This window comes from Pogona vitticeps, chromosome 1 (assembly GCF_051106095.1).
Source record: "Pogona vitticeps strain Pit_001003342236 chromosome 1, PviZW2.1, whole genome shotgun sequence".
Classification (NCBI taxonomy): domain Eukaryota; kingdom Metazoa; phylum Chordata; class Lepidosauria; order Squamata; family Agamidae; genus Pogona; species Pogona vitticeps.
The window spans coordinates 101,183,753-101,211,614 of NC_135783.1; the positions used below are offsets into that span (position 1 = coordinate 101,183,753).

General features: G+C 44.0%; 1 protein-coding gene across 1 annotated transcript in view; it reads left to right on the top strand.

Annotated features, from left to right (window-relative positions):
* Nucleotides 1-27,862, top strand: part of SIM1 (SIM bHLH transcription factor 1) — a 71,944-nt gene that overhangs the window by 19,446 nt on the left and 24,636 nt on the right. The window contains exons 2-8 of the mRNA XM_020779522.3: nucleotides 3,779-3,861; nucleotides 5,720-5,809; nucleotides 7,977-8,085; nucleotides 8,192-8,277; nucleotides 10,656-10,855; nucleotides 10,985-11,091; nucleotides 16,199-16,346. Of these exons, the coding sequence (XP_020635181.2) occupies nucleotides 3,779-3,861; nucleotides 5,720-5,809; nucleotides 7,977-8,085; nucleotides 8,192-8,277; nucleotides 10,656-10,855; nucleotides 10,985-11,091; nucleotides 16,199-16,346 (823 nt within the window). The remainder of the gene's footprint in view (nucleotides 1-3,778; nucleotides 3,862-5,719; nucleotides 5,810-7,976; nucleotides 8,086-8,191; nucleotides 8,278-10,655; nucleotides 10,856-10,984; nucleotides 11,092-16,198; nucleotides 16,347-27,862) is intronic.

A 27,862-nucleotide genomic window follows, 5' to 3' on the forward strand; every position in this document is an offset into this window, starting at 1 on the left:
GGTCATTTGGCGCAACTCCCTTCCCGCCACACGCCGGCAATCTAGAGCTAAATAGTAGAATCATAGAATCATCCGAGCTGAAGGGTGAAGGTTGCAGGGAAATTTGAACTGGATGGTCAGGGTTACCGTCTTTAGCCTCTCGGCAAAATGAAATAAGCCCTCGACTATCCTTGTCGGGGGAGCAGAAAGGAGCAGTCCTTAAGCCTGGTGAAGGCAGAATATTCACGGTGGAGCATTCCTGCGGAAAGGGAGGTCCCTGGGTGGGTGCGTCGCCTTCCAGAAAACAAGAAGGGACGACCAAGGTGTGCAGGACGGTAGTCTCCAGCTGAAACCCAATGCAGGCTTAAACACACACACACACACACACACACACACACACACACACACACGCACACGCGCGCGCGCGCACACACACACACACACACACACACGCACACACACACACACACACACACACACGCACACGCGCGCACACACACACACACACACACACACACACACGCACACACACACACACACACACACATACACACACACACCTTGGGAGAAGCCTCCACCGAGGCTTAATAATAATTGCACGCCGCCAAGGCGATGCAAACGTGTATACTCAGACGGCTTATTCTGCAGAAACCAAGAGCAAATGTTGGGCTGCGAATGGCTTGGCTCCCAAGCGGGATTTGGCCTAACCCAGCCGTGGACCAGGCTGCTCGGGAGGGAGGGAGGGTTGGCCGGCAATGAAGTCTCTGGCTGGCAGGGAAAAAAAGGCAGATACGGACAAAGCAAACAGAAGACATGCCCGGGCTATAGAGAGGTGAAAGCATCGTCATCTGTCAAGCCAATTCTGGGATTTCCAGGTAGAGAATGCTCAGTAAAGGAGGGGGGGAGAGAGAAGCGGGGTATTTAAATGACCTCCCATGCAAATCCTCCAAAAGCAGAGCAGCCCTTGTGCCCCCCCCCCGTGTCTTAAGACAGCTTTAGATACAGGGTGCCCTAGGAATGGCTATCATCAGGAGCCTTTCTGAAAGAAAATAGAAAACGCTCGTAGTCGTCACGCTTCTAGACCTCAGACCAAAAATAAACAAATAAATAAAAATACAGGGGGGAGGGGGCTTCAGTTTAAAAACCGAGCGCGGAAGTGTTTGAAGTGAGCATTCGTGGTCAGCTGGGCTGAGGGTTGGCTGTTCTCACGTGCTTGTGAAAATGAGGGAACCCGAGATGCGAGGCTCTGTGGTAAAGGCACGACTTGTCAGGAACAGGCAACGGGGGTGGGGGTGGGGAATTCAATGAAGGGGATGATTCGGGAAAGAAGAAGAGAAGGACGCGGGGTGGTGGGTGGCGGTGGTGGTGGTGGGCTTGCGCGAAGGCCGGGTGTTTGTGTTGCTCAGGCCCAATCGTTAGCCGGATTTAGCTGCATCAGCCACAAGAGGAAGCTCCTTCGGCTTTATTTTCAGTTCTAAACCCACTTAGAGATCCTCAATGGGACTTCAGCTTTCAAGAAAGATGTGGTTTAGAATCCAGATGTAAGCGAGCCTGAAAGACGTACCGTGGCGATCTCCGGCACCCATTCCCTTCTGCTCAGCTAGATCCACAACCCAATTAAACCTCTTAGTTTTCCATTCCCGGGCAACCACGGAGCTTCTGGGCATTTTCAGCCGAATGTTCCCATTTCCCCAAAAATGGTTTTCCTGGGTTCGTCTTTGTTGTCGGGGATAGTCTTGCCAAACTAAGAAAGAACTACCGTATTCTCAAGCAGCAAGTGGATTTACTTGGGGTCGGGAGGGGGAATCCTATTTAGTTTAGTGGGCTGCGGTTTTTAAACATTTCATTTTAAAGTAGGGCTGCTTTCCAGTCAATTGTTTGTGCAATCGTGGGTCAAATTCAAATAATTCTGTTTGACCAGGTTTCTTGAATATTTCGTGATGGGAATCCACTGAGGTAAAAAATAATGTCAGCCGGGAAAGCTGCTGCATAAAAATGGAGAGATATACAGTACACGCTCGGGTAAATGTGTCGTCTTGATTTTTTAATTTAAAATATTTTTGTTGTTGTTTAGTCGTTAAGTCGTGTTCGACTCTCCTTGACCCCACGCCAGGCCCTCCTGTCTTCCACTGACTCCCGGAGTTTGGTCAAATTCATGTTGGTAGCTTCGATGACACTGTCCAACCGTCTCATCCTCTGTCGTCCCCTTCTCCTCTTGCCCTCACACTTTCCCAACATCAGGGTCTTTTCCAGGGAGTCTTCTCTTCTCATGAGATGGCCAAAGTACTGGAGCCTCAGCTTCAGGATCTGTCCTTCCAGTGAGCACTCAGGGTTGATTTCCTTTAGAATTGATAGGTTTGTTCTCCTTACAGTCCAGGGGACTCTCAAGAGCCTCCTCCAGCACCACAATTCAAAAGCATCAGTTCTTCGGCAGTCAGCCTTCTTTATAGACCAGGTCTCACTTCCATACATCGCTACCGGATAAACCATAGTTTGACTATGTGAACCTTTGTTAGCAAGGTGATGTATCTGCTTTTTAAGATGCTGTCGAGGTTTGCCATCGGTTTCCCCCCAAGAAGCAGTCGTCTTTTAATTTCGTGGCTGCTGTCACCATCTGCAGTGATCATGGAACCCAATAAAGTAAAATCTGTCACTGCCTCCATATCTTCCTCTTCTATTTGCCTGGAGGTGATGGAACCAGTAGCCATAATGTTAGTTTTTTTAAAGGTTGAGTTTCAGACCATTTTTGTGCTCTCCTCTTTCACCCTCATTAAGAGGTTCTTTAATTCCTCCTCACTTTCTGCCATCAGAGTGGTATCATCTGCATATTGGAGGTTGTTGCTATTTCTTCCAGCCTTCTTAATTTTGGTTTGGGATTCCTCCAGTCCGGCCTTTCGCATGATGTATTCTGCATATAAGTTAAATAAGCAGGGGAACAATATACAGCCTGGTCGTACTCTTTTCCCAATTTTGAACCGATCAGTTGTTCTTATCCAGTTCTAACTGTTGCTTCCCGTCCCGCGTATAGGAGAGAGATAGAATATTTTTACCTCGCCTTAAAAGGACCCGAGGCGGCTTACATCATCAACAATTATACTACTGATCAGACCCGACCTAACGTTGCAAGGGGAGATTGCTCGCTGTTCTTAAGCTCATTTCGAGCAGGGAGGGAGCACTTCCCTTTATGGAGAAAGCAGGGAAAGCAGGAAAAGAGAAATATGGGGAGGGGGCGTTCTTTGACAGGGAGAGAACTTGCACTACGTCCCTTATGAAATGCCTTGTAAGGGATTTGAGAACTGGGTTTTACTTTTTGTCACTTTTTCTGCAGAGAAGCTTAATTTTTTAATACCGGAAGCTGGAACGTGAAGGGAGAATTGATTGGACACTGGATAAAGATGGATAGAGAGGAGTTTACATTTCTTGAAACCAAATCGGTAGCTTTTAGATTATTTTACATAGCAAATATCATTTCTGTCTTATCAAAGGAGATGATTATATAACCCTACTAGAATGAAAGGAAAACCAACTTCGCCACCCGTAATTAAAAAAAAAATCGTTTAAGGCAATGGTCCGAAGCCGGCCGTGTGTGCAGTTCTAGTCGAATGTAAATCCGTATATAAATGGCAACGATAGACAGTGGAGTTTAGAAGCGAAGCTTCGTCCTTGGCGCCGATTTACGCTCCCCTCCTTCCTCTTGGGCTTTTCTGAGCAGAAACTGTCGCAAACAAGGTGGGAAAGAAATCCCCGTGAGATCCTCGAACTGCTCCCCCTTTTAACTCCCCTCGTGCTCTTTCCACAGGGCTCGGAGAAGCCTGGGGCCACTCGAGTCGAACCAGCCCGTTGGACAACGTGGGCCGCGAGCTGGGGTCCCACCTTTTGCAGGTATGACCCGGGGAAGCGGTTCCGTCTTCTCGGCGATTTTGGACGGGGGGGTGTCCACGAGGTGGGGGCGGCTGGACAAATCGGGGAGGGAAATCAGCCTTCTCCCGCAAGGAGCCAGAGGAGGTCCTGAATATTTTCGGCCAGGCCAGGTGGTGTCTCCCCAGCTGGTGCTGGATCGCAGTTCCCATCAGCTGTAGCAAGAACAGCCCCGTCGTGAGGGCTGGCGGGTGTTGCAGTCCATCCGCGCAGGGCGGGCTCAGCTTTTCCCCACTCCGGATTCGCCTGAGGAAGAATGCCGGGGACCTTCCTCTTCTGAGAGTCGCACGGATTTCTCCCTCCCGCCGCTCCTTGATGCTTATTCTAGAAAACGGAGAGGTTGCCTGCCGGAGAGATCCCTGTACGAGTCGTGGCGGAGTCGCCACCCGAGGCGGGCTGGCGGATTAGCGGAGCGCGGGCTTCGCCTGCGATCCATCTCCCTTTCCGGCCCCACCACCGAAAAGGCGGCTTCGTTGGCCTGCTTTGCCATCCCGGATAACAGCAAAACCCAAGTAACAAACCAACGGCCTTGGCGGTATCTTAACCGCGGTGACCTTAACTGTGGATTGCAGTCCCTGGTCTCAGACGCAGGGAGTGAAATATTCAGCCACAGCTCTCTCCTCAAGTCTACGCTACAGGAGTGGGGGCTCGGTGAAGCCCAAGACAAGGCATGGGAAATGAATTGTGGACGTGGAAAGCGCACGATTAGCACCAGTATTGAGCCCTGAAAACGTTGCTTCTGAAGGTTCTGATGTCGCTGCGAAATTCCACTTTCTGTGCCTTTCTCCATTTTCACGGGGCCACCCTCCCCTCCCTCGGGCCAAGGCATCCTTGTGTCCAAAACTCTGGCTGGGCATTTCATGGGTCTGAGGAAGTGGATCGTGAGATTACGAGCGAAGCCCGCCCCGAAATAGCCCCTGCTGGTCTTTGTGGCACAACAGGCCGGTTTTTCTTTTTCTTTTTGGTTTTATCATTCCAGGGCCAATGGTCATCCCCATCTAAACGGCACGGAGGCGTAGGTGGTGGGAAGGGGAGAGGCCCCTCCCGGAATTTCTAGAGTGTCTCTCTCAGTCCCTCATTCTCACTGGCGCTTAACCAATCAGAGTCCACACTCCTGGGCGCAATGCATACATGTTCTGACACGGTGTGAGGCCATTTATTAGCATCTCTGGGAAGTGGCATTCCTGTAGTAAATAGAATGGTTAATTGTAGGTTTGATACCATTCAAAAGCACCGGATTCAGGCTGCTAATTAGGAGAAATATACTGGTGCAACCAAAGTTTGGAAAAGTTCAATTCCACCCCCCCACCCCCCCACCCCCCCACCCCCACCCCCACACCCCCCCACACACACACCCGCCACTCTAGAATTTCCAGACTCTCACAGCCACCATATGGACCCCTGGAAAATTGCCAGTTTTGGTTGGAGCAGGTGCTGGAGGTGCTGGATGAACCTATACCTAAGGAGATTTGGCTGGATTTACATCAGCAATCCTGTCTGTGCCCACACAGAAAGTAAATAAACCCTGTTTGCTTCATTGGGACTGACCCTCTGGAAATTCAATACGGGATTGCAGTTGAGTACCCATTTTATAACGGTCAAGGCCTGAATGTTCCTTAACACAGACGGCATCCATTGCACCATTCCTACCCTTCTGATCTACCAAATCATAATCGGATTCTTAAAAGGATTTTCTCCTGCTCTTTGTGGCTGCAGTGGAACCTGCTGGGCCTCCTTTGTTAAATCTGGGGATGGAGTGGGGTGGAGAGGAGGATAATGAGTTTCACTGTTCCTTTTTTGGTTTGCACCCTTCTCCTTGCAGACCTTGGATGGTTTCATATTTGTGGTGGCCCCAGATGGCAAGATTATGTACATCTCTGAGACGGCCTCTGTTCATTTGGGTTTATCACAGGTAGGTTCCACAGAGCCTTGACTGAATTTGATGGAGGGGGGGTCGGTGGGAGGGAGACACAGAAAGATGAATGGGTGAGAAGCAGGTTTGGTACATATACTGTAATTCACGGGGACATTGGTCCCAATTGAAGTCTTAGAGGCAGGAGAGTGAAATCTGTTCTTCAGATCTTATCACTGTTTATTAGTTTGAGAGCTGAAACCCAGTCTAATTGGAAGTGAGCCCTACTAAACTTAGAGGGACTTACTCCTGAATAAGCATGTATAGGATTGTGTTTATTTATTTATTTGCAAGATTTTTTTTGCTGCGCCATACCAATGGTCTCTGACTGGCGTACAACAATTGCCTATTCTCATTCATTTCAGTGGATATGATTTCACATTAAAATCTAAGAGTCTTTAAGGTGCCACCACATTTTTCTCTTTATTTGTTCTTTTATTTTTATGTTTTATGTTTGTTTTTATCTATTACGATGTTTAAGGAAGTAATTATTAAGGCACAGAGATATTGGTACGTTTGGTCCACCTAGTCCAGTTAAGACTTCCTTCCCAGTGAAGACATATAGGATGGTCTCTTTGATACTGACTTCAATGTGCCTGGCTTTGGGGGAACTGAAGTCTAGGACCCACTTCGTCAGTAGAATCAACACACATGCCAGCAAACATAGCAGAGCCGTCTTACTCCTTTGGGGATTAAATAATTTAGTAAATGCTGCTTTGTGGGCCTTGACTTCAGAGGCCATTCTCATAAGTCACTCTACCCCATGGACTTTTACCTCGATGCAAGCCACTTGAACCCAGGGGAACTTATCTGGAATTGTAATACTATTGGGAGTTTGGGATTTTTCTCCTCTACCTTACAAATGCTTGTCTCCATAGATGAAATGGTTGGGGGTGGGGGCAGAAGGGAAGAAGGTGATGAATAGGAAAGCTAATCTTTCAGTCTACTGTTGAGAGAAGACCCACACTGTAGACCCTGGTGGAGTAGTCTGCAATCTGCAGTCCCAAAAGGGACATTTCCCCAGCTCTGGCTAGCCTACCTTTCCTTCTGTCATCTTAGTTTTGGAAGCTCAGACATCTGTATTTTGCCAGGGAGGAGCATTTAGTCTTGCAAGGCCACCCCCACACTTGCAATCAAAAGCAGCAAAGCCTCAACGATTCATGGGAAAGGGGGGGCCCTCAAGATGTTGCTGAACTTCATATCCAACTAGCACTGAGTTAGTGTAGCCAACTGTGTTGAAGGATGGGAGTTGTAGTCCAACACTCTGCAGTGGGTCACACTGCAGATACCCATCTCTGGCTTCAAACAGAGGTTCACCACCATGGGGAGAGCGAAGCTTTTTGACAAATCATACAGAGAACTGAGTTGCAGGTCCTGGAGAATTTGGCTAGAAACAGATCCAGCTCAAATCTTTCCTGCCAAGTTACTTGCCGGGAGTACCACCCCTCCCTCTTACAGGTGGTTTCCGCTTTTTCCTGGCTGCTCCTGAGCATGATGAGTTATATGATAACAGCAGGGAATTTTGCTGGCGGCCCCTGGACACCTCGCTTGGGTCGTGGTATTTCTATTAGTTGCCTGCAGAACAAATACACAAGGAATAGGAGTAAATGAATATACCGAGAGGGCAAATATGAGCACAGGAAATACATTCCACATTTAAGGCTATTCAGTGTGGCCCAATGGCGATTCTTCTATTTATAGCCCATCTTCTGCAGGCTTCTGCAATGGTACATGTTTTCCATAATTTTCTTTAGCCTTCCTGTCTAAGGAAGGAGAGAGGGACCTTTTGTGCTCTAGATGTTTGGCATATCAACTACGGCACAAATGATTATGGGAGCTGTGATCTCAACACATCTGGAGGGCTGAAGACTCCCTACCCCAGGGCGAACTTCTCCAACCAAGCTGCCCTGCGAGGTAGGCTAGTTTTCATTGGGAACGGAAAGGAGGCAAACTTAGGGAGAGGCTTGCTGTCTTCAGCCTGCGCGTGTATTCCTTCAATCTTGCCTCTCCGTTGCTCCAGCTCGTTTTCACGGACCTCGTGTATTCCTTTCTCTTGTATTCTTCGTGTGCTTCATAGACGGCGGGAAAAGGGCCCGAGGAAGACAGGGAGGCAGTGGAAAGAAAAAGGCAGCGCCTTTTCCATCTCGCTCTGCTTCCTCTCTTGCAGGTCGAGCTGACTGGCAACAGCATTTACGAATACATCCACCCGGCCGATCACGACGAGATGACCGCTGTCCTCACCGCCCACCAGCCCTACCATTCCCACTTCGTTCAGGGTAAAGTTAACCGGGTAAAGCCGCGGGTGGGAAGGAAGGAAGCGGCGGGTGGCGGGGAGCCCCCTCTTCCCTGACATGCGCATTGTGCCCCTCGTTTGTTTCCTAGAATACGAGATCGAGCGCTCCTTTTTCTTAAGGATGAAATGCGTCTTGGCCAAGAGGAACGCGGGCCTGACCTGCGGCGGCTATAAGGTGGGTGGACCCAAGAGAGCCAACTAGTGGCTGACCGGAGAACTGCCCGCGTCCTTCACTGCCGGGATGACATAAGGCAGAACAGCTGGTCCTCTTCCGTAGTGGTTAAAGCTCCCTTCAGCACATTTATACCACGATTTGACTGGCAGTAATTTGGAAGTAAACCTCATTCTTCTCCCCACGTTAATTCTGATTAAGACAGGAATTATATCCACACATGTTTGTGGGAAAGATCCACATGCAGGTTTAATAAACTTTGGCGCTTTAGATGTTTTGGACTTCATCTGCCAGAATCCTTAGCGCGCCTTGACAGTGATAAAGGACTCTGGGAGTTGTAGTCCATGATGTCGAGAGTGCCGAAGTTTCACCAAGGGAGCTCTGCTCCTAAGTAAGTATGTGGAGGGTTAGGCTAGCACTGTAAGCATTTCTGAACCTGCAGTGCGATTTTACCAGCAGTTACTAGCAGAAAACATTCAATGAAATTAAGTGTCCAATATTTCCATCCCAAATAAGTATGCAAACATTTATGATTGTACTCTTAGTCCAGTATTCCAGAGTAAAGGCATTTGGAATCTGATCACAGCTCTATTTAGGGTTGCAATTCTGTACACTCTTTCCAAGGAACAAATCCCATTGAAGTTTCTGGGACTTTGTTGTCAATAGAACTGTGCTGGATCATGCTCCAAGAAGCCTCTAACCACTTGTTTGGCATGACAGATCCTTCTCTGCATTGGGGTACTTTCTAACAGTCCTGTGTTTCTGACAAAATAACATTACCTTGATTTGCAGAGGACATATTTCACTGGGAGTAAGGCTAATGAGCAAAAAATACTGACAATACTCTTCTTTGGAGAATAATAATTGCATACCACCAGGTCAGTTCTGGCTTATGGAGACTGTTTCCAGGGTTTTCTAGGTAGCGAATACTCAGAAGTGGTTTACCATCCCCTTCTTCTGGGAGCGCCCTGGGACTGTGTGGTTCGCCCAAAGCCACACAGGCTGCCTCCCACGGGGCATAGTGGAAAATCAAACTCTCAACCTCTTGCTCTGCAGCCAGATATCTAACTCACCGAGTTATCCAGCCAACCTTCATAGATCCAGTTATGGAAATAACCAGCTTTGTCTCCAAAGCAAAACAGAAGGATCAGCTCTGCAATTAATTCTTTTTTTAAAACAGAACAGAGACATGTTTTGCTCCACCAGATGTTTCGAACCAGAACTCCCATAATCCCTTACCTGGGCTCTTGGCCATGCTGGCCAGAAGCCCAAAGCATCTGGAGGGCCAAAGGTTCACCAGTTGAATTCTGGAAAGTCTTTCTACAGAGAGTGAGAATTTCTGACCCACCTTTGCTCTCTCAGATGTAAAGCAGTCTGGCAGAAACTCTTGGGATATCCACAGGATGTTATTCCAAAGCCACATCTTCCATCAAGACTTTGTGCTTCTGTTTCCCTAGTAAAGCTCCTTGTCCTGCCAATCAGTCTAGGATGGGTGCACAGAGACTAACCTCTCAATACTCTAGGTGTCTGCTCAGAGGTGTGATGACAGAATTCAGCAGGATTTATTCCCAGTTTAGTGACTGAAGGCTTCAGTCCCTCTCACACTTACCTGGGAGTGAGAACCATGAAATGCTGGAGGATTTAATCCCAAATAAATGTGCATATGATAGGGCTATGTTTGATGGTGGGAGATACAGTTTTCATTTCCCACCACATACCACTGAAATATTAATGGAAAAATGTTGACCCATTAGAATGGGAGGCATTAGGGACTATGTCATCCTGGGCTCGTTCAGGCCTGCAGGTACCTCGCTAAGTCATGGTAGGACTTAGGGTGGCTGGCGTCTGACTTGTCTTCTAAGGTCACCCAAAAGACTGAGCTGAGTTAACACCTTCTAAGTCGATAGCAGTAGAGGGATGTCTTCATTTTAGGGGCAACGGAAATGTCACAAAACAGCGTGCAAGCAGACCTCATTGAAGGGGAAGGAGGTAACAAAAGGTCCTGTCTCTAACCACTCATTCAGATGTTCAAGTCAACAGCTGCCATTGTCTTGCAAATACAAACTGGATTCATGCTGGATCCTTTCCCTATTTGCTTTGAAGCAAACAAGTCCTTGGCTCAACGGGATATGCTCCAGAGCAAGAAGTGATTTCTATGGGTTTACCTTACTATTAGAAAGAAGGAGGCTGCAGATTCTTGTACTTAACTCTTTAATTTGCCATTATTGTTGTTGCTACCGGTAGCCAGAAAGAGAGCAGCTGGTGGCATTTCATGTCGTGTGCCCCCAAATTATACCACTGACCTCCTAGCAATCGTATACGGCTACTGACTGGACGGGATCTCTGTGTCCCCTCCACCCCCTCCTCTCCCGCCGGCACAGGTCATCCATTGCAGCGGCTACTTAAAGATCCGCCAGTATAGCCTGGACATGTCCCCCTTCGATGGCTGCTACCAAAACGTCGGCTTGGTGGCCGTGGGCCACTCTCTGCCCCCCAGCGCCGTGACGGAGATCAAGCTGCACAGCAATATGTTCATGTTCCGAGCCAGCCTGGATATGAAGCTGATCTTCCTCGACTCACGGTAGGACTCTGCGCCCGGGCTGACTTGTCCCTTGCCCCGGGCCGACCCCGGCAGGCAAAGCAACGGAGAGTCTTCATCTCTCTCTCATCCTTCTCTCTCTCTCTCTCTCTCTTTCTCTCCATCCTGCAGGGTGGCCGAACTGACCGGTTACGAGCCCCAGGACCTGATCGAGAAGACGCTCTACCACCACGTCCACGGCTGCGACACCTTCCACTTACGCTGCGCTCATCACCTGCGTAAGGAGCCCCCCTCCCCTCCGTGGAAGCCCAAATACCTACAGCCCCCCCCTCCCGTGCGGTTTCCTTGGAAGTAGGTGTCCCTGAGCTCAGCGTCTCTTACTCCCGAGCAAAGTCAACGGGCAAGTCTTGGTGGGACCTGCCCGAGCGAGGAGCGGCCCCCATTTGGAGCCCGTTTTCCTCCGAAAAGGCCCCCTTCCAAGGGGAGGAGGCGAGCCTGAGAGGGCAGCCCCCCCGACGTTGCTTCAGGGGCAAAGAGACACAAAAGCGAGGACGGTTAGCCAGCTGATCGGTAAAAGCCGGCTCTTCTGAAATCAGGGAGGAAGGGAGCCAGAAGAGGGTGGGAGGTACAGTATGTCTTCAGAGCAGGAGGAAAGGAACTTAACAGAGAGAAAGAATCAAATCCCCCCACCCCCGCCGCCGCCCTGTAAACTTTAACCAGCTGATCTGATGGTTCAGCTCCGCAGGGTTAAAGGGTGTGTTTTCTTCACACTTTCGGACAACGGGGTCCGAGCTAGGGACTGGGCGATTCCCCTGAGGAAATGCGAAGGGAGAACGTCAAGGTAATTCTCGTAGTCGTAGCCTTCAGAAAAAGGCTCGCTTCTTAGGCGCCAAAATCTCCAACTATTTGTTTTAGGAGCGGCGACGCCTTTGAAGCCTGGTCTGAGTCACTCTCCCTGTCGCTGCTGTGACCACCAGCGCCAAAGGAACGGCTTCTTCTACCCATAGGGAACGGTCTCTGTCTGTAACAAAAGCACACCGGCTTCAGTCGCGGGGATGGGCTGGTGGTAACGGTAGATTTGTGACTGGCGGATTCCCAAGCCCACAACTGCCAATCCTCGCTTATCTAGGGGAAACATAGGATGCCAGGGACATGTCCCCCCAGCTTTTCAGGTCAACTGCCACCTGTGCTTCCAGTAAATCAGGAAGGTGATTGTAAAATAACAGAAGCCACCAATTGACTCGTTTTTCTGCGCAAAAACAACTTCCAAAACTGTCCTGCTGAACTGGAGAAATCCAGTTAGATTTTTGTGTACAAAGGCTGAGAGTTGTGATCAGCTTTTCACAGAAGGGCTGAGAATTCAGCAGATTCCTGGGTCCAGCACTTAAAAAAATGTAACAGTGCAAATCCTATAGAATTGCAAATGGAAACAAAACCCCAGCATACATACTTTGTACTAAGCCAGTAGAGGACAGCCATGCTTTTCCCAAATATTGTTGGATCCTATTATCCACAGCTGGCTGAACAGCTCAGCAAGTTCACTTTCTCACTGTGCCTCCCAGAAGATCCAGCCTCTGCAGCCCTGGGTGAGCTGCGCAGTCCCAGGATGCCCCCAGAAGAAGGGACTGGAAAACCCTCTGAGTTCTCTCTACCTAGAAAACCCTGGAAAGGATCACCGGAAGCCAGAATTGGCTGGAAGGCACATCATCATTATTAATGTCCACAATTTATCAATACTGGATGGGCTGACTAGGGCTCATTCATAGAATCATAAAATCATGGAATAATTGATTTGGAAGGTGCCTATCAGGCCATGGAATCCAACTCTCTGCTCAGTGCAGGAATCCAAATCAAAGCAGATCTGACAGATGGCTGTCCAATTTTCTGTTGAAATCTACCCCCTGAGCTAATTGGTTCCATTGTCATACTGCTCTAAAAGTTAACATTTTTTCCTGCTGTTCAGTCCAATAATGGCATGGGTGGCAGGAGTACAGTTTCCCAGTCCAGCATCATATTGTCTCTGGTTGGCGGATCTCAAACCAGGAAAACAAAACAAAAAAACAAACAAAACAAACAAACAAACAAACAAAGAGAATTATCTTCCTAGCTTGAAACTTGACCACCACTGTATTGTGCATATTTGCTTAGAAGTAAGCTGCCATGAAATGTAGTAAACCTATTCCTGAGTAGACATGCAAAGAACAGTACGGGGAAATTGACTCAGGAAGAGATGATGGAAACAACTTGTACTTTGAGCTAGATACCATTGAGAAGCACTGCTAGCCCAAACAGGAAAGTTAGGGTGTGATGAACCTCCTGTCATCTGGTTCAGCATGAAGCAGCGATGCATACGCAGAGTTGGCCCCCAAGAACAGGGGAAATGTAATTTGTACACAATCGGACACACTCTTTTGTTATTAGAGCCAAAGCTGTGTAATGGTGAGAGGGCTGGCCTGAGATTTGGAAGATCCCTTTTTTTTACTCCTCACCTTTAGACCAATCGCTGTTCTTACAGGGTTGTTGGGAAGTGGTTTCTCATTGGGAAGAGGGGAGCAAAGTGCATCGCTTTGATCTCTTGGTTGGAAAGGCAGAGTGCCTAAACAATCATCAATAGCAATAACCTTATTCCAGGGTTGAATCACAGATCTGGAAGGGGTTCCGTTAGAGATCAGTAGGGACTTCTAACCTGATCCTACATCTGTTCACTCAGAACGGTGCATGGAGCAAAAAGGGAATTCATTCCACCCGCAAGCCTCCCTCCCAAGTACAATGTTTAAAGGTTTAAATATAATGAATGAATAAATAAAGTGCAAGGGAAGAGTTGGGGATCTCCATGCCAATGCCTGAGAGATTTGCTTTCTGGATAATTCACATAACTTCTGAGTATAAGGAAAGAAATGTGGGGATTGTGTTTCCAACATGTCTTCCCAAAGAATCTCATGCCTATTAAGGAATAAGATGCATAACTTGGAGCCCCACCCCTGAAATTTTTTTTATTTTTAGAAAGCCGGGGAGGACATTCTGCCTCTCTGCTTCTTAAAAACTTTACGATGTGCTAAGTGATGGGTGATGGGATAGATTTTGCAAGAATTAATGACATGGTTTGGGAGTTGGCTGCTATGGGATTGCCTCTCTAGCCTGGTAAGAGTGGGAAATTCCCCCACCAGTACAACTCTTGGGGTTTAAGCCCATAGTTACTCAAGTCAATGGAAATGGCAGTGGGATAACTCCTCCTGCCAACACATAATAATTATGCAGACTCTGATGGTTGCTCTATTCTTCACATCACTCACACTGACATACAAGAACTGAAATTTGGTCCCTGCCCAGAATCGTGTTTCCATGGCCGTTTTATAGATTTCCATTTAATTTTCCCAGTAAATTAGCTTAGGACAGCATTTCTAAGAGGTCTTCAGATGCGAGCTGCTTGGAATAAGTATGCATTTCTTGATTTTCTTACCCTCTCTCCCCACAAAATCTGTCCCATCTGTCCCTGTGACAGACAGGAATTCACCAGTGGAAGCCTTTTCTAGCACAATCCGTCCAAGCTCTGAAAAGCTGTGCTGCTCATGGCAGAGAATGTCTAAGCAGAGAAACAAAATGCTGTATTAAGCAATAGCCCTAATTCATAGTTGGGTGGAAGGGGAACTACTGATGTGCTTCCGAAAGGGGTGTTAGCTCCCAGAGGCTGAGCCACAAGGGAGTACAACCTGGCCCTTTTTTTTCCTTCCTTCCTTCCTTCCTTCCTTCCTTCCTTCCTTCCTTCCTTCCTTCCTTCCTTCCTTCCTTCCTTCCTTCCTTCCTTCCTTCCTTCCTTCCTTCCTTCCTTCCTTCCTTCCTTCCTTCCTTCCTTCCTTCCTTCCTTCCTTCCTTCCTTCCTTCCTTCCTTCCTTCCTTCCTTCCTTCCTTCCTTCCTTCCTTCCTTCCATCCATCCATCCATCCATCCATCCATCCATCCATCCATCCATCCATCCATCCATCCATCCATCCATCCATCCATCCATCCATCCATCCATCCATCCATCCATCCATCCATCCATCCATCCATCCATCCATCCATCAGGAAAGTTGAAGAAACAGGAACAGATGAGCCAGACATGGATTTGTGTTTGACCTCCCCATGTCCTACTGAAACTGGATTTGTGGATTCATCCTGTGCTCACAGGCACTCTGTTCTTCCACTCTAGGCCCCTTTCTGAGCTTTCAGACCTAAGTCAGTTCCACCTCAGTCTTCACATTTCCATGTGTAGCTGTAAATCACTGTCACCCCACACACATGCATTGAAAGTAAGTTCCACCGAGTTCAATGAAGCATTTAAACAAATAAGGTTGGGATTAATTTGCCAAAGATTTTGTGATCATTTTAGCTCTTTGAGGTCCCATACGCAAATACTTCAAAAGAGTCATTTTGATTATTTAATTTTAACCAAATTTGGGACTTGGGTATGTTAACAATAACTCTGTTACAAAATGTAAGGTAGTAGTAAATAATGGTTTCCTGACTTATTACAGAAGACCTTGGTATGCTTACTGAAGGATGATGACCTAGTCATTGCACTGAGGCTTGACATGGTAGGACAGCAGAACCTGTTAGTAGTGTCTTTTATTGTGCTCCCTTCAGCCTCTGTCACCACTGTCAGGAAAAGGCATTGTCACACAAAACTTTGAAATTCTTTAAGCTGACTGGCATTTGTCAGTTCCTATAATATTACAGCAGCATGTTGTAGACTTTTTAAAGGTTTGATTCACCGTCTGGCTGGCAAAGAAAGTTAGACGAGACAGAGGCAGACCACTTGTAGTTCTCCAGATGTTGCTGGACTATAGTCAGCAAACCCTCGCCACTGCCTTTGTGGAGTAGTGCTGATATAAGTTGCCATCCAACATCTGGAAGGACAGGAATTGTCCACTCCTGATGTACAAGTTTAACCTTGCAGTAAAAGATTTATCACCATCTGGTCAAGTGGAGCCCAGTAAATAGCTACAAGTGCCCAATGGTGTGGCACCTGAGGAAATGGACTACAGTCCATGAAAAACATATGCCAAGTAAAATGTATTAATCTTTAAGGTGCCATAAGACTCCTAGTGAAACCTACAGTTTTAATTGAAGGTGATAGGAAGTAGACAGAGTTTGGAAAATATATATTTTTTTTCAAGCTTCAGAAGCAGATTTTGAAGGGAGTTGCCCCAAACTTTCTATATACAGTATGTATATGCACACAGACACTTGCATACAATGTAGGATATAAGTTAAATCACTGTAACAGAGTAAATGGAATGAAATGAAATGAGGTGGAGTGGCACCCTGATACTCCTCCTCCAGAACATCAAAGAAGTGGAAACACTCACTCTCTAAACAAATCTAACACTCTTTTTCTTTTTTCCAGTGTTAGTGAAGGGGCAAGTCACCACGAAATACTACCGCTTCCTTGCCAAACAAGGTGGTTGGGTCTGGGTGCAGAGTTATGCCACCATTGTCCACAACAGCCGATCTTCACGTCCTCATTGCATCGTCAGTGTTAACTACGTGCTCACGTAAGTGTCATATCCCATGTGGTTTCTTGCTACCTTCCAATGGGGAGCACGCACTTCAGGTCATGTATTTTTGGGCAGTGTGCACCAAAGTTCTGTGAATGCACAGGTCTTGTGCATGGGGATGTTGCAGTGCGGAGAAGGTGGAGGGTGGGCTAATGCTTGATGGATTGCATCAAAGGTGCACTTTTTTATCTGGCTTGACAGGGAAGCACTTGACATGGGATCATAAAAGAAAGGCCAATATTTCAGACCTGCCTGGCTCAGGACTTTAGCTGACAAGGTCCTTCCTGCTCTGTAGGAATCTATGGAGTCCTTTCATCTGCCTGAGAGCTTTGCTCTCCTGTCTTCTTCTGTTTCCCTAGAGTTTTCCCTAAAACAAGATTTAGGGCTTTGTCACCCCCTGAGTTTGCTCCCTCTCTGCCTTCCTACATTTGAAGGGAGCACCCTGCATTAAATAAAGTTTAATGCAGCGTAAAAGAAAGGTTTTAACGTACGGAGCTATTTATACTTAACAAACAGGACATCTGTTTTTCCTTTTCTCCCCAAAAGGGGGGAAAACCTTGGGAGTTTGAAGTTCTTAATTTTATCCAGAGTTTCTATCAAAGCCCCCTGATTTCTTTCTTGTTCAAAGAGATGGAGACTTACATGGAAAGAGAAGGAGTGGGAGAGACAAAGAGGGAGAGGCAGATTGGAGAGGCGCAGAGTGATCAGAAAGAGTTCAGTTAGAAAAATAACAAAATATAGGTAAACAGCTGGAGTGAGGGAAGAAAAAGCAATGAAATTACAGATTTCTGGCCCACTTTCCTTACTCCATTATGGCTGATATTTTGACACTCTCAAAAATGAATGTCTGCACTGATGCTATTTAGCTGCATGCTTTGGATGACTGAATGTGATTCTCTGACCTACTAACACAGAACTGACTTCATGGCTCACAATTATTATTATTACTAACCCAGTGTGCTGCACAATCATATTGTGTATTTACTTGGAAGGAAACCACTCTGTATTGAATATATACAAGTTCATATACATGCTCAGCAAGTAACAAGGCAATCCTTCGCTCTGAAGAAGGTTTTATTGTTGTCAAGGGACCTTTATGCTGAGTTAAGTTAGTGTAGGATTGCAACTTTAGTTGCTCTTCTGCTGCCAGGATCAGAGTTGTTGGAGAGTTGGAGGGGGCTGATTCTTTTCAGCCCTTTCATTCATGAAGTCTGGTTGGAAAACATGTTGGTGACTGAGTGTAAGTAGGGGGCTTAGCTACAGTGCATTACTGGAGCATAAACTCTTGCCAATTGATTGCAGTTCATTCAGAAATCTTGCAGTACATTATCATCTACATGCTGCGTATCCCAGATTTATGCAGTACTTTTCCCGGATTAGCAGTACTTCATTGTCAAATTACTTGACAGCTCTTTGGATTACTTGGTAAACATAACAACCTTGGTATATACTATTAACCCTACTGCAAATTGGGGGCGGGAGCACCTGAAGCCCCATGGCTTGCCTGTGATCAATCAATGATGTGTGATGGAAGCAGAAGACTTTGCAATTCATTGTTATTCCCTCAAAAACAAAAACTCTACATTAGTTGTCAGCTGGGGCTCTTCAGACATTACAAGGATCTTCATAGAATCTTGGCATAAAACTCCTATGATTCATGGTTGTGCCCTTCAGTGGCTTTTGCCTCTGCAAAATAAAATTTTATTTCCAGAAATTGGGGCCCTCAATTTCTGCTGACAACATGATGTTCTAAAACATGATCCGTAACTAACTCTAGAAAGCTAGAGTGGCACTTATTCTGGATTGCATCATCTAGATTAGGTATCCTCACCCCTTAGACTCAGTAACTGTGCAATATTTTAGCAGTTCCTCAAGTTAGCTGGAAATGTACTGCTGCAACCTGCACTGGTTGAGAGGTCATGTGTTAAACTCAATGTCCACCAGTGCCTGGTTGATGACAGTTAACCCTGTGGCCGAAGGGACTGGCTTTTTTTGTTCAGTAGCTCTTGATATTGGTTCTCTATAGTGGATGCAGATAAATGCTTGCTGTATTTCAGAGCCCTGGACGGTGCAGAGTGAATGTTGGAAAGCTTCTAAACCTGTAAATTACAAAGCAGGAGGTTCTCTCACTTCCAGGATTATGCAGATCAGCTTGCTTTGTCTGGGGATTGGTCTTCAGAATTTAAGCAGGGGATTCCTTTGAAGTCTGATTTTGCAAATAGGGAAAGGCTGCCTTGTATGTGTTGCATGTTTGAAACAATCCTCTAGGAAGCACTTTAATTCTTGCAGTGTGGGGAAAATCAGGAAGATCTGTAAAAAAAAATCATTACTAAGATCTGACAGGACAGATAATATTCTGAGCATGGCTGCAACAGTTCAGTCAGTCAGTTAGCTTGACAAAAAACGTAACTTGTGAAAGTTAAGTTTTGGACTACAGCTCCCAGAATCCACCAGCTGGTATAGCCAGAAACTATAGTCCAAATATAATGCTTTGAAGTTTTGGAAAGCCCACCTCACTGATGGACTTGCAACATGCCATTTTCTTGAAGTTGTTGCCTAATAATTGATAGAGACTCTTCTTTCCTTATTCTTCTGCTTAGCAAGCACGCAAAATGTTGATTTCCCATCTATTACTGCTAGTATTTCTCCCTTTCCCCTCCCCAAATCCTCAGTTAGGCATGTAATAACAATGGCATGACATGTATTTTGATTCAAAGATCAAATCTCACATTTGTTTTATCAGTTTGAATAAGGGGTGCTGAATGTATATTTAGTCAAGCGTTACAGCAGCAAAGGCTTAAGCAGATTAGAAGTGAACAAATCCAATTAGAGACCATGTCTGTGAAATTTGATGGGTCATTGGTGTGAATGAACTGTTTGCACAGTAACTATTTTTTCTTTTAAAAACAGAAATTAGCAACTATAAAAAATTTAATCAAGGATTAAATATATTAGATGGGAAGAAAAATATTTTAGGTGAAATACCAAAGATTTTGAACAGTTGTCATTATGGACCATAAAATCCTTCCAATTCATTGTGACCCTTTGAAGTGTTATCCTTGGCTAGCTGCACAGTCCCAGGTTACCCCCGCAAGAGAGAGTACTCAACCACTTCTGAGTACTCTCTGCTAGAAAACCCTGAAAAGTGTCGCCATAAATCAGAATTGATGTTATGGCGTTCAGTTGTTGTTGTTGTTAAGAAATAGCCTACAGTTAAGAGCTTTGCTCAAGTCTTGCAAATTTTAGGCCATGCCTTTCTGTTTTAAGTTGATCCATTTTACATTGGATCTTCCACTTTTCTTACTGGCTTCAAACATTCTTTGCATTATTGTCTTTTTTCTGAGTCTGAAAACCTTATAGAGTTGAGTCCTTTTAGTTTCTAGTGTGAGTTCAGGCTTGATTTGATAGTTAACCCAGATTGTTAACTTATTTTTTCCCCTGTAAGTCAATGATATCTGTGAAGATCTCCCACAACACTACATTTCAAATGTGTTGATTCCACCCACCCCACCCTCGGCTAGTTTTCTTTATAGTCCAGCTTTTTCATCTATACTGTACATGTTAAACAGAATGCCCTTGTATGGATGATCTTAGCCTTGACCTCCAGGGCCTCATCCTTACACTTATGGATTTTCCAAGTCCACTCATAGCTGCTGTTCCAAGTTGAAGTCTTCTTCTAATCTCTTGGCCATGGTCTCCATTTTTATTGATAATCAAACAAAGGTATAGAAGATGTTCAATCGTTTTAATTTCCTCAGTGTGAGCTTTAAAATTATGTAATTCTGCTGTAGCCATTATTTCTGTTTCAATGTTGTACTGTAATCCTGGTGTGTACTTTCTTCTTTTGTCTTCACCTGGAGTCAAGTCATTGCTATTTTCTACCAGTAACCTATTGTCATCTGCCTTTAACTATGGATGTGTCTCCCACCAATTTGCAATTCTTTTTCATCGGAATCTAATCCAGCTTTCTGTCCATGTTCCGAATATAGATTGAAGATTATTTGTTTGTTTGTTTGTTTGTTTGTTTGTTTGTTTAATTTCTATGCCGCCCAATCTACCCAGAGGTCTCTGGGTGGCTCACAACTATTAAAGATAATTAATTATAATAAAATAATAAGTTCATTATTTATGATTTATGTCAGCATTTTCCAGAGTTTTCTAGGTATAGAGTACTCAGAAATGGTTTAGCCTTGAACAGATTAGGAAGGTGCAGGCATCTTTGTCTGACATTTTTTCATATGGGAAATCAGTCTGTCTATATTTTATCCTAATGGTAGCCTCTTGTCCATAGTGCTACATGGTCTGTAATCTACAGTGGGGTCTTGACTTGAGAACTTAATCAGTATTGGAAGGCGGTTCTCAAGTCAAAAAGTTCTCAAGTCAAATCTGCATTTCCCATAGGAATGCATTGAAAACCATTTGATCCGTATCTGCTCTTTTCCGGCCATAGAAACTAATGGGAAGCTGCTATTCTGCCTTCAACCACTAGAGGGGGATATTTTGTTTCTTTTTTTCCTAGGTCAAGAAGGGTTCAGGGAAGGCAGGGAAAATACAGTCCAGGCGGTACAGTACCAGGCAGTCCGAAGACTGTCTCCCAATCCACTCTCTAAACGCTGGGAGGAGTGAGGAAGCAGACAGGCACCCTTTTCACTGGCCAACAGTTAACTGAAAGTTCCAATTTTGCATTTTCCCTGCCTCCCACGTGGGTTTTTTTCAGTTCTTAACTCAAATCTAAGTACTTAAGTCAAGTCAATATTTTCCTATGAGAGCGGTTCTTAAGTCAAAATGTTCTTAACTCGAGCCGTTCTTAAGTCAAGACCCCACTGTATAAAGCACAGACTGATTTCTTCTGACTTTTTTGTTTTACCCTATTAGCCAAAGTGTACTAATAACATTACAGTATCTCTATCCTTTTCTGAATCTAACTTATATACCTGACATGCCTCACTTTGCTTTGTTTGTTTGGGGAATTAATATTAATGCAATGGTCTTATTACTTTCTTCAGTCTCTCCTTTCTTTTGAATTAGAATGTATACTGAACATTTCTGGTCTTTGAGTCATTGTTTTGCTTTTCATGTTTATTGGCATGTTCTTGTTATGCCTTTGAAATAACTCTACTAGTATCCCATCTATTTCTGATGATGTGTTTGTTATCAACATATTCTGTGATCAATTTCCTCCTGGATACTTTTGATTTCTTCTTTAACATGGACTTGTATGATGATTATTCATAAAACCAGTCAGTCTTTACAGTAGAGCCCCGAAACTCCCTGTGCTATATTCCTCCTCACTGTTAGAGCCACACTGTTTATTTTGAGTTTATCATTTTCAGTATAAAATATATTGAAAATACATGATGCAAAATGTCCTTCTGTGGTCCACTTTAGTGTATTCATGCCAATCTTACCATGTTTTAAGATGCCCTTTCTTGTTTTACAGTTTTGAACTTATCTTGATTCATACTTCTTACGTTCCATGTTTCAAACATCTGTGTTGTGCAGTATCAGAGTTTCCTTTCCCCTCCCTGCACATCAGCAACTAGATATCCTTTCAGCTTTAATCCACTTACTTTATTAGTGACAATTTTTGAATACCTGTCTATAAACATAGCTGTTAGTCACTGCAGACACTTTTTCTAAATGTCTGCAGTGCTCTTCTGTGTCTTTTGTGGATTGCTTATGAACCTCTGGGATTTTGCATTCCAACACTTTTGGCAAAATCAGACCTGCTGGATGCTTATTGTCAAACCCTCCCTGGAGAGGGAACCTACAAGTTCCTTGGACCTTAGTTTACCATTCATTAGTTTTTCTTGTACTTGAAACCTCCCCCCCCCCACACTTCAATCTTGTCCTCTTGCCTGTATATCAGTGATAAGGAAATGCAACTGTATTCTTCTTCTTCTTTAACCAAAGAAGATTTTTAATGGGAAGGTCTGTAGCTTTGTGGTAGAGAAAAAGTTCTGCATGATGAAATCTCAGGTTCCTTACTTAGCATTTCCAGCTAGGAAGGGGAAATGCATTTATCTCAAAATCTTAAGAACTAGTATCTGTCTGTATATACCAGTGGTTCATCTGAGAAGAACATTTATATATTTACAGGCATTTGCTCTAAGTTGGAGAACAAGGAGAATGAGGCATGAGGAAAGATACTCAGTGGCCAGACTTAATGCAAGCATGACAGGCAGTTAATTTGGGGCAGATAAAGATAGTATAAATTAGCATGTTTGCAGAAAGACAGGGGGACTGAAGGAGAACAAATTCTTGGTGATTGTTATGATAATCCTGTAACTTATCTAGAGTGTTTTAGTGTCCTGAGATAAGAAATGCTAGTGCACATGGCACTGACTCAGGATAAGCCAGTTTTCTATGTTAGTAAATGTGGATATTGTTCCCTCAACCCTGCCCTTCTTTCATCTAAGCAAAAACTGCAGTTTTCATGTTATTTACTTAGAGATACAGTAAACCCATTGAAAACAGAGGGGATCTCTTCTAAATGAGCACTTTTAAGAGCAACTTGAAAACATACCATGTTCTCTCTCTCTCCTTCCTTTCACTTGCAAGGTCCAATCCTCATTCATTGTAATCAGGAATTGCATGACTGCAATGCTCAGGGGAGTGTGGTTGTCAGCAGCATATTGTTATGTTCAACAGTTCTGTTAGTTTGGTGGTTGTTTTTCTACTTCAGTGGCATTTTTGATTTTCTGTCTCATGAGAAGTCTCAAGTATCTTGGAGTACTGTGTGGCATTTAGGCTGTACTCTTAAACACACTTCCTAAGGGCCAGGGTTCCACTGAAATATAATGAGAGCTAATGTCTGAGCTACACTGAATAGGGTCACACTGTGAAATATATGGGTCACACCCTTCTCCTGGAGGTTTTCTGAAAGCTGGGGTGGTGGCAGCAGAGCAGGAAATCTTCCACTTTCTGAACTCATGCTTTCTGTTTGTGGAATGCTGGTTTGGGACTCAAATATGGCAGATATTGTTATGTTATTATGGAAGGAGAAGGTGCAAAATCCTAACAATAGACAAAACAAACATTGAGGCTGGCAGAACAAGGCAAAAAAGAATAACCTGGAACAGCATATGAAGCATTCCAAGTTGAGAAGGGCATCAGGAACCACATTCTAGCAGTAGATGGAAGGGCACAGGGCAGGATTAAAACAAAGTTGGCAAGGCCAGGAATAGTTCTTATTGATTTGAACATTTTTCACTAAGCATATAAAACACCTGCCAACTCTATGCATGTCTCCCTGGGAGTAAATCCATAGGAAGACAGCTTTTGGACATGCAAAGGACAGCTTCATTCTATGAACTGAGCAAATTGGAGCTCAGTTCCATGCAGTGGCTCTCAATTCCATGCAGTGGCCAGTGCATCCTGGGCTGTAAAAATGACCCTTAATTCTGTGGGTGCCATTGACATTTAATGTCCTCTTCTCTTCACTCACTGATGGGAGAGATCATCAGCAGAGGAACTTGAGGAGCCTATACAGGCTGAATCCAGTTGACTGGATGTTTTCTGTCCCTGATTCATATTTTTTCTGGTCTATAATTTTTCAGATCTGTGATTATATTAAAGAAGCCGCAGGATTCTGACCTTGCACTGATCCCCCATGACTCCAAGCAGCAGATATTGTAGTGACAGGCATGGATGTTACATATGGATGTTACATATGGATTTAAGGAACAATTGGAAGAGAGAGATTAAAAATGACAGCAAGCATGAGAGCTAAGAAGGGAAAATCTTTCTTCAGAAGAGGTAGCTTTGTCTTGCTGACTAACTGAAAAAAAGAGAGAGATGAGGTCCTCACCATTGTGGGTTGAAATTGACAGCTTAGCGAAGGATCCACGTAAGAGAGCAGCAGTGAGATTCAAGCAAATGCATTCCTAGCAAAATTAAGCTAGGGTCTGTCTCACTTTTAAATCTAAGTATTTTGCCTTATGTAAACTATAAATTGGGTTATGAACATGTAGCTCTAACCCACATAGATCTATTTGCTTTTCTGTGCATATAACACACTTGAAGTGAACAAAGTGTGATCTTGGTTATTTCCATTTACCCTAAATGTAAAATACTTCTATTTATATAGAAGTATTAGTGAAATATATTGCGTTTTAGCTGAAGCTTCTGAACCAGCTCACACCTAAGATCTTCACATAGTCCTGTTGTCTGTTGGGCTGCTTAGTGCCAAGAAAAATGGCAACATTCCCACCAGAAAGTTTAATCATCCTAACCGCTGGGAGTCCAGGTAAGCTTCAGGTCAAGTGATCTTGAAAATCTCCCACAGAATTGACGAGGCCAAGATCATCTGAGATTCCTATTTCAGTTGAATGAAAAACTGAACTTAGATCTTATGAGGCTCAATTCTACATCACTGGCATTAATGGTTTTATTTTTTCCCCTCACACAATATGTAAAAAAGATTGAATTGAAGATTGAGGTAGAAATATCTAGGCTGGAAAACAGCTAGGGGTCTCTATTAACTTTGCATATAATGGGGGATGTTCTTCTCTTGGTGTGTGAGGATTTACATTTCTGTGCCATTAATATAAATAAGAGATGCTGTTTGTGCATAAATGTTCAGATATTAAAGTGGAAATGTAGTGCAAAAGCTGGCTTTGACAAGATGCATTCTTAAAGGGAGGGGACAAGGGGGAGAAACAAGCTGTTTTACCTCTCATCTCATAGGCTTTCAGCCCATTCACAGCAGATATGCTGCTAAAAAGCATCCATGAATTTAAAGTAATGGAAATGATGCTGTCAAAATTAAATCAACACACTAAACATGCCCAGGGTTGATGCTGTAGGGTTGTGCCATGGGATTCAGTATGGTGAAAAACTACAGGATTTTAAAATGCAACATTGAATCAAGCTTCCCTCTTTATATCTTTGGTGTCTATCCAGGGTGTTGTTGAGTGTTCTCATGGTGCATTTCAGACAGCTTCCCTCTAAGCCAACTTTCCCATTATTAAGTGAATTTTTACGTTTAAATGCCTTTCTGATAGTTATTGCCAAAGACCTATTTTCTCAGTGTTTGCATAGCTGTTGCATTTATTGGAAGCATGGGTTTGAACCGATATGGTGTAAACTAGCAATATATGGTAGTCGGCATGCCAACAGGAAATCATAGTTGGCATTTTCATTGTTTTCCGTGGTCAATCTAACGTGCACCCCTCTGTAATTCAAATGCTTGGAAACGGATAACACCATCAGGCTTTACGTTCCTGGATTTCAGCCAATGACTTAATTTTCTGATATGATCATGAGATCATCAAGTCTGCAGCCAGATTGTTAACTGGGATTGGTTGCAAGGATCACATCATGCCCCAGTTGCAGCAACTCCACTGGCTCCTGATCTGGTTCTGGGCCCAATTCAAAGTGCTGGTACAAGGCCCTTGATGGCTTAGGCCCAAGCTATCTCAAAGACAACATCTCCCTTTATGAGCATGCCAGGGTATTGATCATCAGAAGAAGCCTTGCTCTCAGTCCCACCACCTTCATAGATGCCCCTTGGTAGGGACACAGGAAAGGGCCTTCTCTGTCACTGTTCCCAGACTCTGGAACTCCCTCCCACAGGAAACCAGGCTAGTCCCATCTTGGCTGTCCTTCTGCAAGCAGGTTGAGATTTTTTTTCTTCAGATGAGCTTTCCCTGAGTGACTGGCTGCCCGGGTGGGGGTTTAAAATGGATTGTTGTGCCTTACTGCTTTGAATGTGTTTTTACAGTGTTGATTTTCTGTACCATTTTTACTGTGGTCTTTGTTTAATTCTTTTTAAATATTTGTCTACTCCCTGATTTTAGTTTTTAAATATTGCCTCTAATAATGTAAACTATCTTGGGTTCTTTTTATGGAGAAAGGTGCCATAAAATATGTTAAATAAATTAAAAATATAGATATAGATATAGATATGCAATACTGCCCATACTAAAATGTCTTCTTTAGAAAAGGTGAATGTGGTGGAAGGGAGGCTCTGACAGAGGTAGGAAAGGGAAGCAGTGGCAGCACTAGGCAAGCTGATGTGATTATGGCAGTCCTGTTCGTTTATACAAAGCTCTTCTAATTCAGTAAGGAGCAAAATGTATGTGCATGCATGCACATGTGCTCTCTCTCTCTCTCTCTCTCTCTCTCTCTCTCTCTCTCTCTGTGTGTGTGTGTGTACATGGGCCCACTTTGCAGCTTGTTTGCTGAAGAATGCATCTCTGAGGAAATCCCAGTATGAGACGGAAAAGCATGTTAATAATGAGGAATAACACCTTTAAAATGAATTCTACACACTATTTTAGTTCTTCAACATATCATTGAATTACAGTTCTGTGCAGAAGCAGCCATGTTTTTAAACCAATTTTTTTTTAAAAAATTCTTCTCTGTCCAAGATCATCTTGAGGATGTTTGAAACAAAGACGGTGCTACTATGGAAGACAAAAAGAGGCTACTACAAAGTGAATAAGACGTACCTCTGTGTTCAAGGATCTCACCAGAGGTGTTAATTCTGCATCTTCACAGGGAAAGGCTAACTGTATATTTCAACATGAGCTTGTCTCAATCCAATTCTTGACAAAGTAGCTTGGTTTTGTTTTGTAACTGGTGAGCTTGAAGATAGCATGGCCTTATTTGCTTTTTTGATATTGCAAGCATGTGCCCCTAAAAGGTTTGCATGACTTTGTATAAGTGACCTTGAGTCCCTCTACAGGAACAGGAAATAAATAAAGCAAGCAAGCAAGCAAGAAAGATTTTTCCTCTTGTAATATTATCTTTCTTTCTTGCTTGCTTGCTTTATTTATTTCCTGTTCCTGTAGAGGGACTCAAGGTCACTTATACAAATGCCTTAAGAAATATAAATATTAGAACAATTACAAAATGTAAAAGTGGCATTATTAAAAACAGTAATTATTAAAAGGTATTTTATTTATTTATTTATTTATTTATTTATTTATTTATTTATTTATTTATTTATTTATTTATTTATTTATTTATTTATGTATGTATTTATGTATTTATTTATGTATTTATGTATGTATGTATGTATGTATTTATTTATTTATTTATTTATTTATTTATTTATTTATTTATTTATTTATTTATTTGAGTTTTACCCCGCCCCTCTAGACTACATCTAATTGGGGCGGCTTACATAGGTTAACACTCATTAAAATAAACATATATAATAGAATTATTACAATTAATTCTAACCAACACGTTTCCAAGATGGCAAAACTAAAAAGAAGAAAAGGAAAAAGAAAAAAAAATCACTTAATTGACTGGGGGGAAGGCCTGTTTAAATAACCATGTTTTTAATTGGCTTATGAAAACACCCAGCGAGGGTGCCAGCTGAATTTCAGTAGGGAGGGTGTTCCACAGCTGAGGGGTGACCGCTGAGAAGACCCAGTTTTTAGTTTTCTCCTTCCGGGCCTCCCTCAGCGTCAGTCCCCTCAGCCGTCCCCGCTGGCTATGTCCGGTGACTCAGGTAGATCTGGGCGGGAAAAGGCGATCTGCCAAATATTGAGGTCCCAAAC